The sequence below is a fragment of the Astatotilapia calliptera genome, chromosome 3, assembly GCF_900246225.1.
Source record: "Astatotilapia calliptera chromosome 3, fAstCal1.2, whole genome shotgun sequence".
Taxonomy (NCBI): domain Eukaryota; kingdom Metazoa; phylum Chordata; class Actinopteri; order Cichliformes; family Cichlidae; genus Astatotilapia; species Astatotilapia calliptera.
The window spans coordinates 8,276,687-8,290,742 of record NC_039304.1 but is presented as its reverse complement, the minus strand read 5'-3'; the positions used below and the strand labels follow the sequence as shown (position 1 = coordinate 8,290,742).

The 14,056-nt window shown below is 40.3% G+C and overlaps 1 protein-coding gene across 4 annotated transcripts in view; it reads right to left on the bottom strand.

Annotated features, from left to right (window-relative positions):
- The window catches only part of nlgn2a (neuroligin 2a), a 238,861-nt gene that overhangs the window by 114,284 nt on the left and 110,521 nt on the right, over window positions 1–14,056 (bottom strand). Inside the window, exon 3 of one of the 4 annotated variants that reach the window (XM_026161610.1) lies at window positions 1,071–1,124. The exons of the other annotated variants lie outside the window; for them this stretch is intronic. Coding sequence (XP_026017395.1) covers window positions 1,071–1,124 — 54 coding nt within the window. The remainder of the gene's footprint in view (window positions 1–1,070; window positions 1,125–14,056) is intronic. 4 annotated transcript variants of the gene reach the window in all.

Below are 14,056 nucleotides of genomic sequence, written 5' to 3'. Positions count from 1 at the left end.
GACTGTGGCAGCTCAAAAAAAAGTTGTGTCTGTGTTTGATCACCAAGAAAATCCTCCTGTGTCAAACTTCCTCCGACTCCCAACTTCAAAAAAAAAGAAAAAAAGACCCCAAATCAAAGAGCAAGAAAAAAATCCACCGCACAACCCTCAAAATAGCATAAAGAGAAATATGTATCAAAATATCATCAGTCATCTTTCTCCAAGAAACAAGTCCAAAAGAATCAGGAATGATTGTGTGTGTGTGTGTGTGTGTGTGTGTGTGTGTGTGTGTGTGTGTGTGTGTGTGTGTGTGTGTGTGTGTGGGGGGGAGGGGGAGGGGCGGCAGATGAAAGTGCAGATAAAATCACCTCCGTGGTATCAGTGCTGCAGGTAGGAGATCAATTAAAAGCAGGCTGAGAGTTCTGTGCCCTTATTCCAACAGCTTATTAGACCTAAATCTTCTAAAGCGGGGCATGAGTGTCCTTGCATGTCCCCACCCTCCTTTTCCTTTTTTCCCCTAACTTGATTTGATGTTATCATCACTGACTTGGAATAGAGCTAGCTTAATATTTGCGTAGCTCCTTATTCAACAGCAATTTGATCCTTGAGCTGGAGGTTGGGGCGCAATAATAATGCACCTCATTGTGTAAGCAGGTCTCAATAGGTGCTTTGTTGCTCAAAATCCTGACAACAATTTGGTTTCGGGGACAATGCCGTTCAGCTGGCCAATGTATTTTCAAGGGCACGGTGTTGATGGTGGTAGTCGAGGCCGGCTATTATTAGAGAGCAAGAAAAGGACCTCTGGAAAACAGTGGAGATGGCTTAATAATGGGTATCTGGGTTCCATTAGCCAGCCGTTATGATCATCCAAGGTTAGCTGAGGCTAATGATTTGCATATGAAAGACAGCTTTTTAATTGCAGCGGTCAGCACATACACTTACACCAACACATCGGTATGCATCTGATGTTCCAAAGTCCCACCTAGAAGATGTTTCACCTGTGTGTGTGCGTGTGTGTGTGTGTGTGTGTGTACACATCCCCCAAAAAGACTTCAAAACAAGAAAAAAGGAAAAACATGCAACAAAAATACCTTCGTCTCGAGGCTTGTTCATTGAAGATTCATCGTGTTTTTTTGTGAGCGGACCTAGGGTTAAGAAAAAAAGGGGGGAAAAAGAGAAAAGAGAAAATTTCAAAAAAGATTACTGGCAAAAACCGAAAAAAAGAATATCAAAAAAAGAAAAGAAGCAAGAGCAAAAAGGACAAATCAGCAAGAGTTCATGTTTGCTTATTGTGTGTGTGTGCGTGTGTGTTTTTCCTTTAAAAAGAGTACCAAAAACAAAAACAAAAGGCATCACAGACACAGATTTATCACAAGAAAAGACACAAGATCAAAGAAAACTGGTTCGGATTTCCTTTTCTCCCCCTGCAGAAGAAAATGCTGCCACTGTTTCTGGGCCCCTGGTTTCTCTCTCTCTCCTTTAAACCCTTTTTTTTGTTCCTGAGTCTAACTTGTATTGTTTTTGTTGGAAGCTGGGTGGGTGGAAGGGAAAGGAGGTGGAAGGTCGGGGTTGGGGTTGGAGGAAGAGGGGGGAAAAAGGGAATGTGGATTAATAAGACCTCGGTGGTTTGAAGAACAGGACCCAGCCCTTTCCTCCACGCAGAAAAAAAGAAGAAAACACCTACAGGACGGACGGCAGGTTTGGGTCCTGATGCTCAAACCTCAAAATGTTAACGCTGAGCATTTAAGCAGCGAGAGCACCCCGAAAATCTCCACGGGCTGCTGCACAACATTAGTCAATTAGAGCTTTTTAGAAAGACACACAAAGACACCTTTAATTAGACAGCAGGAGACAATGACCCTGGAATGTTAAAAGGCATGTTAAACATGTTTCAGATAAAACAGGGAACAGGTGCTTCAGCATTTTGGAGGGTTTTTGTGAGTGCATGTGTGTGTGTGTGTGAGCATTATTTAGTGGGTAAACCACAGCGTTATTCCCCAGGCGGGTAAATAATTACATAACACAACAGCAGTGTGTCAATTTGAAATGACAAGTAAGCGTGGTACTAATTGCGCAGAGGAAAGCAGGTAAAAGGTGAATGTAATTTGATCCCCATCTACCCACGGGCTGTTTTTTTTTTGTTTTTTTTTGTAAATTAAATGAGCGGCAAAGAGAAATGCAAAAATGCAAGAAGATGGACAAAGAGAGAGATCTGCACAGAAAGAAATCAAAGAGAGAAAAAACAAACCCTTCTCATTCGTTGATGGAGCCTCACTGTCACATCAAGTCTTTTTCTTCATCAACACAAAGTGAGAACTTTACAAAAAACTACTCTGTAGATCACGTTGGCTTTATCCTCCACCCACCTGTCAGGTTCCTGAATGCTTCGGTCACGTCCAGCTCAGATCTCACAGGAAAAAAAAAAGGAAGACAAATGCTTTTTCTAGTTCCAGCAAATGCTACGTGTGCATATGGTTCGCCTCGTCTCTCAGAAGGTGAGCGTTTGTAAAAAATACTCTTCACCTCGGCGCTCAGAAAAGTAAGTACTACAGCAAGATACTCCCTCACCTTTCATCACTTTGGCTTTCATCTGATAAATCCAATTTTTGAACTTGAGGTTTGGCAGAGGACCTTTTTTTCCTGAAGGATTTGTGGGGAAAAAAAGAACTTATATAACAACAACTTACTGAGAGTATCTGAAATTCATCAGGGGGGAAATATTGCCGGTGCACAAACTACAAGGTGAATGCTGAATGTCAATTATCTGCTAACAACCGGGCAGATATAAATGACTAAAGTCTAAGGAACACTTCACCTCCAAATAGGAGATTTCAAAATAAAAGTCTTTATGAAACTATTATAACAACTTTTAGAGCTGAGTAACATTATTTTTGAACTATGATGAAATCAGCGCCGGTTAAAAAAAGATATCCGGTCTTTAAGTCTGACATCATTAGCCGCTTCAGGTCCCAACGTCAAACGAACACTGTGGCATCACTGAGAGTTAAAAACGTATCTAAAACGTATCTAAATTCTTTCATCTGTAATAAAATGATCAGCGTTGCTGCTCTACCAGGTGTAACAGTTAACTTTAACATTTAACAGAGTTAGAAGCTAGCAGGGAGTTAGCTTGCTAGTTTCCACCTAAACACAATATTCCATGTTCTGACTGAGAGATTTCTGAAAAATTTTATACATGTAGCTCTGATGTCACTTTCGACATAAATGAAGAAAGAAAACTAAACAGCAGTGACGTTTGTAGGGTTACTGAAGTTGGGCTAGCTACACAGCTATGGTTAGCATAATATAAACATATAAACACAGCGAAGCTGGAGGATGAACGCTAACTTTTTTCCACTTGATAAAAATTAACATGAGGGTTCCCGATGGTTAGGGACAAATGCAGGATGCTGCAAATGGATCAGACTTCAGTCAGGAGAATAACTGAGATCGTCCATCCACAATTCGAGGTTAGTCATTAATATGCTGCTGCATGGGTTGAGCTGTTGTTACATCGTAAGGTTTTAAAAGCTTTAAAATGAATAGTGGTAATAAAAACCAAGAGAGTCCGACAGTGATCACTGACTTTTTTAGGGGCTTGTTCAGATAAGTAGAATAAGATACAAAGCATTAAAACATGTTAAAAACACAACAGCCGTAATAAACAAGGAGTATTTTGGACCCAGAAGCAGGGTTCATTCGTCATCACTTAAAGACCAGATAGAGAGCAAGTTACAGCATTATAGGAAGGAATTATAAAAAGATAAAGAGCTCATCCTCCCTGTTATTATAAATATGTATTTAATATTTTTGATTTTTATACTCTAAAACTTGGCTGACTTGTGCTTCTTTAACCCCTAATTTGTGTCACTTTTTAGTAGTTTGCTCACAGTAGCACTTTGTGTGTCTGAGAGTACACATCAGGTTTTTTAGGACAAGAAAAATCACACGGGAGATGTAGAAGTCTGAAAAACTCATGTATCAAATATGATTTGCGTTCCATTACAAGGTTAAAAGTGTTTCAATCTAGAATGTGTTACATTGCACCAGATTTATAGGCACAAGGTCAGGGGTGATGGTATACATCACAAGTGTCAAATTCAGTTTCAACAGCAGCTACGCTGGAGCAATCATATCAAGAGCTCAGTGCATACAGTTTAGCATGCTTTCATTTTAATCTAGAAAGGATGTTTCTTAGAGCCTTTCCAGTTAAGCGCCTCACAAAATACTCTATTAGTTTACAACAGCCCTGTTCACAGCCTCACCATGATAGTGCGGGGCAATTAATAAAACCAAATATAACCCGATTATAAAGCAATCAAATGAATCTTTATGTGCACATCTGTCTGCAAATCTTAGCAAGCCTGCTTCAAAGGCCTGAAAAAGACCAAGGCATCTCAATAGTTGTGTAAGAAATGTCATTTAAAACAAGAAGTCAGAGATCTTAGTTCATGGAATATACATGTCCACACGCTGTAGCTTTCTGCCATGAAATTGGTCACACAAAAATGACACTTGCCTTCACAGCTCCATCACTTTGAGACTTGGGCTCAAAGCACAGACTATTGTGCTGTAATTGCGCGTCTTCTATGTCTTTGACTTTGTGAAGCCTCTGTTCCTCGTCTATGGCTCCAAATCTTTAGTAGTTTGTGGATTTCAAAGAGCACAATAACAATGCGAGTTATGTTGTTTGAGAACAGAAACTGTTTGCACCAACCCAACATCAGATTTTTGCTGTATTCTCTGTTAGCTGGCCATGAATCGCTGTGGAGACGGTTGTTGGTGTGTTGGTGTGCTAAAAGTGAAATGTGGGCCAGGTTCAAACTTACAAAGGGCCAGATCTGGCCCGTGGGTGTGGATCCTGACACATGATTTATAGAACTGTAACACAGAGACATGGATTTACAATCTGAGCGAGGTTAGGACAGAAGGATTCGTCATGTGGACAACATTATGCTTTTACGAAAGTTCATGAAAGTCCTCCAGCAGCTAATGCTGAGCTCATCTGACATATGAAGCCTTACAACCTCCACACTAGTGTAGTGCCATTCTACCACACAAAGTACAGTGGAGGTAGTATTTAAGACCGTAACACGTTCAAGTGAAACAGTGAACGTGTTACAGTTGCTGACTTTTTTGGACACAAACATGGAATTCCTTCTTAAACACAATTTAAGTACTTACATTTTAAAATACAAACTGCTTTCTTGTTTTGAGTAAATTATTAGAAAAGACCAACAAAAAGAGTTATGATGACTAATTTAATGGAAACTCGAAGACTGGTGACCTAAAATCAGAAGGTTATAAGTATTTAACTAGTATCTACCACATGGAAGCTGATTTTTCAAACATTTCCACTTATATTTAAAATCCTGAGGGTGAAACATCTTTTGTGGCATTTCCAAACTAAAAACAGATTTTGCTTATACAACAAAAAATCCTGGGAGCTCAGAGTCACCAGTTAGATCCTTGAGAATGGAAACTCTTTAGTGGAAACAACACCAGTGGAAACCTGAGTAAACTCCATCCTTTTGTTGAGACACGTGGATTTTTTTTTCCTTTAGTGAAACACATGAGAGTAAAAATAAGCCCCTGACTGACCACTTCATTGATCAAGTTCAATATTAGCTGTGGGCACAAAAAAATCAACCAATGTGATTGACGCACATCAAAACGACATCCCGAAAAGCTGTGAAAAAAGTTTAAATGCTGGACTGCTTATCAAAGAAACAGGAGCGAGCAGGGATTTTGGGGTTTGGTGGCTGGTGGGGCTGTGACAAAATGGGAAGTAAGTAAAATCAAGCAACCATTACCAGCAACATGCTGAGGAAAAGTGTAAAAGTGTAGCTTGATTGACATCTTTTCGCAATGAGTGGGCGAGGAGCTGAGCACTGAGAATCAAGCTATTGGTGGGAGAAATAACTGGTCTTCCTGACGTTTTAAGGCCTTTTTTTTCCTCCCCACAATCAAAAGAACTGCAGTGATGGGCGTGTGAGCAATTTCCTGGAGAATCAAACCCTAACTCCATCAACCCCATTTACCCCCCGCATGCACTGACTGCACCTGTAGAGGCTAAAAATACCAGCACATGTCATTAAAGCACACCAAAAACAGACAGAAGGGATTAACACTGCACAGACTAGTTCAGCCCCAGGACTGAAACAAAGACATCTGCTAACTCTTAGAAATAAAAAAGCCTAATGAGGCTTTTGTGTACACTTTTCAGATATTAACATGTATTTTAATCAGGCATGCTACATAAAGCAGTGGCTAAGAATATTTCAGACCTCCAGTTGTTTACACCCTCTCTTTTTACACAGACCCATCCTTTTATCCTCCCCTCTTTCCTTCTTCCTCTGCTTGCGTTATTCTGTCTGGATCGTGGGTCGACCGCAGCTCGCTTTGAAGCCCGTTATGTAAGGTTTCAATTTGGCTCCACTTCTCCCGATGGCCAGACCTCTCCAAAACATGGAAGGTGTATGCAAAATGGACTGTTAGGACACACTGGCAATGGAGGATGTGAGGAGATGCTCACAGGTTCATGCACAAGGTGTGCACAGCAAAGAAGATGGGGGAAAAGCCAAAGGTGGTGGAAACGGTCCTTATTGTGTCTTGCATTGCTGAACATATTAAACTATATTATTTGTGCAGCTGTGTCTGACATTTAGAGAAACAACAGGTTAAACAGAGGATTTTGTTTGTCATTTATTGTCTTTCAGTATGTTCAAAAAACATTTAAATCATTTGAAAGTTATAGCACACATAGACACGGTCAAGACTATCTGCTGAAGTTTGAATGGAGAATGTGAAACAAAGGTGATTTAAGTGACTTTGAAGGTGGTTGGTTGTTCGTACCAAACAAACTGGTCTATTTCAGAAACTGCTGATCTGCTGGTATTTTACCCCGAAAAACAAACAAGCAAAAAAACCTCACATATGACCAAGAGAAAATATCCAGTCAACAGCAGCTCTGTGGTAAAAAAAAAATATCTTGTTGATGCAAGACTACAGGAAAGCAACAGTAACTCAAATAATGACTTTTGCAGAAGAGCATCTCTGAACAACAACCTTAAAGCTAATGGGCTACAGCAGCAGAAAACCACACCAGGGCCTCTCGGATCAGCTAAAAACAGGAAACTAAGGCGAAATAGTAAATAAATATAAATAATATCTGTTTTTAAAGGGTCGATAGCTTTTGATGCAATTAAAAGTTTCACAAGTGTCATCTCTTTTTCTTTTTGCGCTTTTTCAAAAGGAACATAATTATTAATTAAGCTTTTCTTTTGGTTAAACTCCATCTGATGCAATGGGTAACAGAGATTGGATTTATTTTTTTAATAATGCTATATTTTGCCCTGTTTTGTACATTCATATCATTCTGTGTGTACCACACCAGTTGGTGTCATTATGCGATTTGACGCAGACTGAATTCCCAAACACCGGAGAGGCTTATTTCTTTGTGTTTATGGATATGAGTGAACGTGCGTAAAACTGTTTATGTGCCGCTGCGCGAGTAAGTACGTGTTGAGTAGCTCATTTAGGCAGTCCGGCGTGATCTACGAGGAAACGTTAGTGTGCCTGACAGCCTCTGAGTGAGCGGTGACTGTGCAAGAGATTACGCGTGTGTCTGTGTGAGACGGTCGTAAAGACGGGAAGATAGGATCCCACCATTGTCCTCGAGCTAAAGTATAGCAGCAGAAATGAAATGAATACCTCAATCGGATTTGTGAGCGAACAGGTTAGAGATGAGCAACGGGGACGGGTGAGAGTCGCTCACCCACATTCCCCTATTTTACACCTTGTAAGTCCATGTTGTGGTGTGAGTGCATGCGTGTGCAATAGAGCTGCACAATGGCAAGATGTACAGACAATCAAGCAGCCGGGCAGGCAGACATATAATGCTGCCATTTATCACGCAGCACAGCTCCCTGAGCCGCTAAACTCTGCATGCGTATGAGTAGCGTGTGGGCTGGTCGCACATGAATAGCTGTGACTACATTACAAAACAACTGTGAAGTCCATTTTCGGATGAATGGCAGTTAAAGTCGGAGCCACCGCGAGCTTGGCGGAGCTTCTGTCCTTTCAGGTGATGTTCAAAATTCACACATCAGAAATATTCCGAATGGATTTACACAGCCGTCATTAGTCACCCTGTCAAAAGTAGTTTTCCGGCACTCCCGCGTCATTAAGTCTCAATTCAGTTCTCTCAATTAAGTGAGGTGATTTGCATGACTGTTTATCAGACAACACCGGCGCGCGACGCAGAATTCAAAGACGTAAAGCGCTCGAACCAGAGGCACTGTGAAATCACACCGCTCTTTAATGTTGGAGGAGGGCAACAAAAATTAAAAATCGATTTAAAACTGGACGACACAGAACAGGACGGGTGCGACAAGGCCCTTTTCCAATCAGATGCTACAGTGATCTGGCTTTTTTTGATTGAGAAGAATAAAATAAGAGCTACTCTCTTTCTCTTATGTCTATCTCACTTAGCACACAGTAACCTTGCCTGTCGGAGTGTTAGGTGAATAATAGGCTTTGTGGGGGATTTTTAAACCAACGGAGAAAGATAGATGAGGCTGTCATGCTGCTGTCCCATGATGCTCAAGGCCACCAGAGGGAAAACCACAGCACACTAAATTTTAGCAGCATGTTGCGCCAGGGTTATGAAAGGTTATTATTTTTTCGTGAAGTTTCGGCTCTCACATGCCAAACTGTTTACGAGACATTTGTGCATTTTCCTAAGTTTTAAAAGCAAAACATGAAATAAAAATAAAGAAATAAATGGTAATAGAGATGAAGCTGCATGCATTATTAAAAAAATTGGTTACATCTCCATATTTTAGAAGTGCTTGATAACTTAGGGATTATGCTGCCCATCTCCTAATTTTGAACGTTCGAATTATTCATAAGACAAGTGCGCACTCAAGTTCTGCTTGCTCTCCATCCTTATTTTGAGCTATGAGAAGTAGATCTGTTGTGCTTGAGCTGGCTTGGGCAGGCTTTAATCTCATTCTGTATTCTTCTCAGGAGAGTATATGCACATAAAAAGAGGGTAAGAGATTTATGCGTGGAAGGTTCTGACAGCTTATTATTGTTTACATCTGTATACCACTTGGGTTGTTTCCGAGGCATCAACTGGTCAAAACTGACAGGAAAAAGTGGGACTGGGTGATGTGTTTTGAAATTCATGAATAAAAAGTGATTCATAAGGTGTTCAACGTTAATAAAAATCATTTAAAGTGCACCTAATGTGCTCATTTTATACTTGGACTCAGTTGGAGTAGCTCTGTATGATCCACTGTTCGAAATGATCCATCCTACACTGGGCCTCGGTCCAATCCCTCAGCTGTGTCTCAAGTAAGCTGCTTTAGCTACACCCACTTTAAGACCACATTTCTGTATTAAATATGGGCATCCACCACTGCAGCAGTACACACACTCATTTATTTCAACTACCCATTAATGCAAATATGTTGAGTTGCATGGCAGCGACTTAGTTCATTATTGTTCAACCAATTTGCTGAATTTTAAAATTGAGCATGAGAATGGGGGGAAAAAGGCGATTTGAGTGTATTTTAATGGGGCACCCTCCCCCTACCCTCGCCACCTCTTTGAGCTCTTCCAGAGAGACGCCAATGCATCCTCAAGTCAGCCAAGAGATAGAATCTCCAGCATGTCCTTGGTCTTCCCAGTTGGGTTCCTCTGAGTTGGGCATGCCCAGATAACCTCAAAAGGTGTCTGCGAGGTATCCTGGTCAGATGCCCAAACCAGCTCAATTGCCTCCTTTAAATTTGGAAGAGCTTTTCTCAAAGTCCCTCGCAGATTGGGTGAGCTCCTCACCATTCATGTGCAGGGTGTATCCTGCCTCTCTCTCCATGGATGAAGAGAATGGATGTAGAAACGTAAATAACGCGACTATATTCACACATCTGGAAACTCAAAGTGTAAGTGTCCTTCCAAATATGTCTAATTAGTGTGAGTTAATGTACTTTACATTCATTACTAAGGTTGTATTCATCTTGAAATTACAACTTGCAGAATCTTATCAATGCACACTGTATACTCCACAATGACAAAGCAAAGCCCGCCTGCCAGGACTCTTTGTAAATTTACTGCTGCTGCTGATTTTATGGCTCCTTAAGTTATTACACTGATCTGACAATGTAGTACTCACTGCTTTGCTTACAGAAACCCAACTGTGGACATTTCTACAATAAAATCCATATTGTGATAAAGGTTTCAGCTGTGCTTCGGTACAAAACAAGACATATATCTCAGTATTTTCCATAAAAGGCAAAAAGTGAGATATCAAAGGGACTTTTATTTAACAGAGACCGAACAACACAAAATATTTAAAACTAGTTCTGCTAGGAGCTGCTGAAATTTGTAGCAATCTTGTTAAAGCCATGCAGTATGTTTCTTTTCAATAGTACCCATTTCACTGGGTAAACTGTTTGCTCTCAGTTGGGAATAGCGCCTTGTCCCCTAAGGAGGCAGGAGCACTGACCGGCACAGAAACCGAGGCCACGGATTGCTGTGATCACACTGAGCTGTGAAACTGATTTTAGTTTCCTAAAATAAATCGATATTGACTTAAGTGCATGTTAGATTTAGAACATTTTCACCTTTTACTTGCTGTCACACTGATAGGGAAATGAAGCCGTTACACTCCACCAGACTGCACTGAGGAAATCTGCAGTCTCGCCTTGCAAAATACAGGAGCTGTTCATGTACTGCTTGATTGGTTGGTTTGTGATAGCGTGTAACTTTGGACTTTAGGTGGAAAAAACACAAAGTAACCAATAGTTTTTTGTTGTTGTGACGTTGTGAAGAAAATAGTCACTATTTTTGAGTGTGGTTGTTTGAATGTAAGCTTTCTAAATATAAGATATCATAGACTGTTGGGCCTCCACTCTCTGCACGAGAGCTTTGAAATCGTGCAGAGGGAAAGCAGCGACAATATTGTCTCATTTTAATTCTCTCGAAGTTACATAAATATATTGTATATTTAAAAATCAATACAGCGTCCAATGTATGTAGTAGATAATCTATGTAGTAGATAATATGTCAGCTAATTAAGATGCAAAGTGAGAAATAACTGCGCCATAAAGCAGCCCATTATGAGTACACATGCTTCCGACTCAGAGTCATTTCATGGTAGCCATCATTCTTTCTGCCCCTCCTCCTTCCTTTTCTTTCTTTTTATACAATCTATCTTTTCCATCCTTCTATTTCTTTTCCCTTTTCTCCAATACCGTTCCCCCTCTCCTTCCTTTTTGTACACCATTTTTCTCTCGCTGTCAACTCTCTCTCCCCTTTCAGTCTCTCGGTGCCTCATTCTCAAGCTTCAGACTGAGAGCCTGAGAAATATCGATCCACCCTGGCTGAAGGGCCAGAATCGAGTGGGCAAAAAAAAAGGAAAGAAAGAAAAAAGAAGGATGGAGAAGACATGGGAGAATAGGATGCTGACACAAGGTTTTCGCAATAATGCGTGTACGAGAGAGACAGGAAAGACGCAGTAAGACGAAGCTGAAAAATAAAAAGAGGAAGAGGCTGATATTTGGACAGGTATGGGGAAGTAAATGAGAAGAAAAGGTTGGGCGTGTGTGCATGTGTGGTTCAGGTGGGCATGTTATGAATGAGGGGAAAGGTGGAAAGCATGGCTGGAGGGTATTTGTAAAAGAGGTGGGAGTTAAAGGAAAAAAGTCAAGAAATGAGGCGAAGGAGCTGAGGAGGGAAGAGGAAGTCTAGGAGGAAAACAGGATTCTGAGAGGGGAAAAACAACTATGGATGAAGAGATGACAGTGAAAAGAGATAAAGAGATTATGTGAATCCGAGAGAACGCGAGGTAAACAGAGATGTAGGGAATGGTGGAGGCAGATGGAGTGACATTTACGGAGTGGTGATGATCGCGTGGGCATGAAGGTTAAAGCCATTTTCTCCCCATGTAGCCAGGCGTGCACACACACACACACACACACACACTAGTAGGCTTATCTGTTCGTGCATTCATGCATTCACTACACTGACAAATGTGTTCTTTAGAGCTGAATCTGAATCACTACAGACCTCAAATTACAACAGTTCAGGGTTTTACAATGACCCGTCATCACAAAAAATGAAAGGAGGATTATCAGTAAAAAAGGATTACCATCAACCACGAGTGAGACATTCTGCTATTCTTAACCCACGCTGAACCTGAGTGAGGGGTCGTGCTGCTGCATTAACTTTTTATAAGGTGAACAAATAAAGAAAAAAATCGTTATATTGCTTCATATGTCACAGAGAACACACTGTGCAAACTCTGTTCACTGCACTCACATTTTAATGAAGAAACCTCCACAGCAGCCCCCTGTTTCTGCAGTGAAGTGTATGGCAATGTCCCTGTTACATTCAGAGCCCAACTCATGTGCGATTTTTAAGACCAATATCCATTTAAAAAAATCCTTTCATTTACTCGTTTTACCCGCTGCCCAAATGGAAAGTTGCAAAGCACCCTGAGCAAACCAAATAGCAACACTCATATTACCAGTCATTATCAATGCCAATACCAATAAACCACTAAAACACCAATAAATCAGTCACACTCCACCTATACTAAACAGAAAATTATATATTCAAAATTGTGATTAAAAAAGTAACAAGTTTTACGTTTCGTAATTATTAAGCGCTCAAAAAATGAAAGACTTTTGCCCATTTCCTTGTTACTCTTTGAGTTTACTAAAGTAGCTTCGAATGAGTTATATAACTGAACCGGGCCTTGGTGCGACTCCTCATTTCATCGACTGACTGCAGACTGAAAGATGAGCTTTTGGCTCATTTGCACATAAAGTGCTTAACAAATGCATTTGTCCACCTGTGATGAAAACAAGAAAGAAAAGAAATCTGTCAAAAACTTTATTCTCACATTTGAACTTTCAAGGACTAAAACTAACTTTCTGTTCAAGACTGCAAGTAAATAACTGTAATTAATTAATAAAAAATAAGCATAACAGTGATAATAATATTTTAGCATTAAAACCATAATTTTGTTTAAAGAGCTTGGGTATACAGATGGATTAACCATTACAGGAACAGTGATGATTCTGGTAATTACCAGTGCTGGTAACTGAGGGCAGCTGTGGCATAAACCTTTCACTGGGTGACGGACAAAAAAAATTGGTACACACTGTATGCTGACTTTATTCATTCTAACTCTGGCCATAGTTAATAATCTAAAAGTAAAAGTATATAAAAGTAAAGTAAAAGTATATAAAAGTATCCTAATAAACTGGTGATCTCTCACCAGCTTCACAAAGCAGCGAGCTCATAACTGTTAAATGTAAATAACAGAAGCTGGGGAGCAAAGTGATATTAGGTCTAAAACACACGTCATCATTTCTAAGCTTTTCGCTGTAATTGAGGACCCCAGTGCCAGTGCAAACAATGGCTTCAGCAGGTAGCAACTCCAAACATTACACTGACGAGGCTTGCCAGCTCACCACTTCACCATTATTACTGTACCAAATATTGTGATTATATCTGATTACTACTGACTTATGGTCTGCCTTTCAAAAGAAGGCTATCCCATTGTTCTGAGTGCAATGAATCACAGCAAGATCGCAACAAGCAACGGCATTAGTTTGAAATCAATTTGTGCAGAAATGATAGATTTTTAAAAACACAAACTCTTCTTTTTCTGTGAAAGCAGTAGTTATAGAGGTCTGGAGTTCAGTTTTAACAAAATAATCACAATTTAAGACACACATACTACGATATTTCAAATTCCCAATTCGCACCTGTGCTTATCTAGTCAATTTCTACTCTTAATACTGCAGAGGTGATAAGATACTATAAAGACACAGACCCCATATCCCATAATGCCCTGCGTCTATTAGAAGAGCATCTTCTGTTCATCACTCCACGTATAAGATAAGAGCTATGCTCAGAAAAGTTTGCTTTTTAACCATTTTGACATTTGCAGTTTTGTCAGCAGAGATGTGTGTGCTCTTTATTAGGCTAACCTTTGAAGAGCAACAAGTCTTTATGTTGTCTGACATATGGGGAAGGTGGAGGAGGTAACGGGGAAACAAGA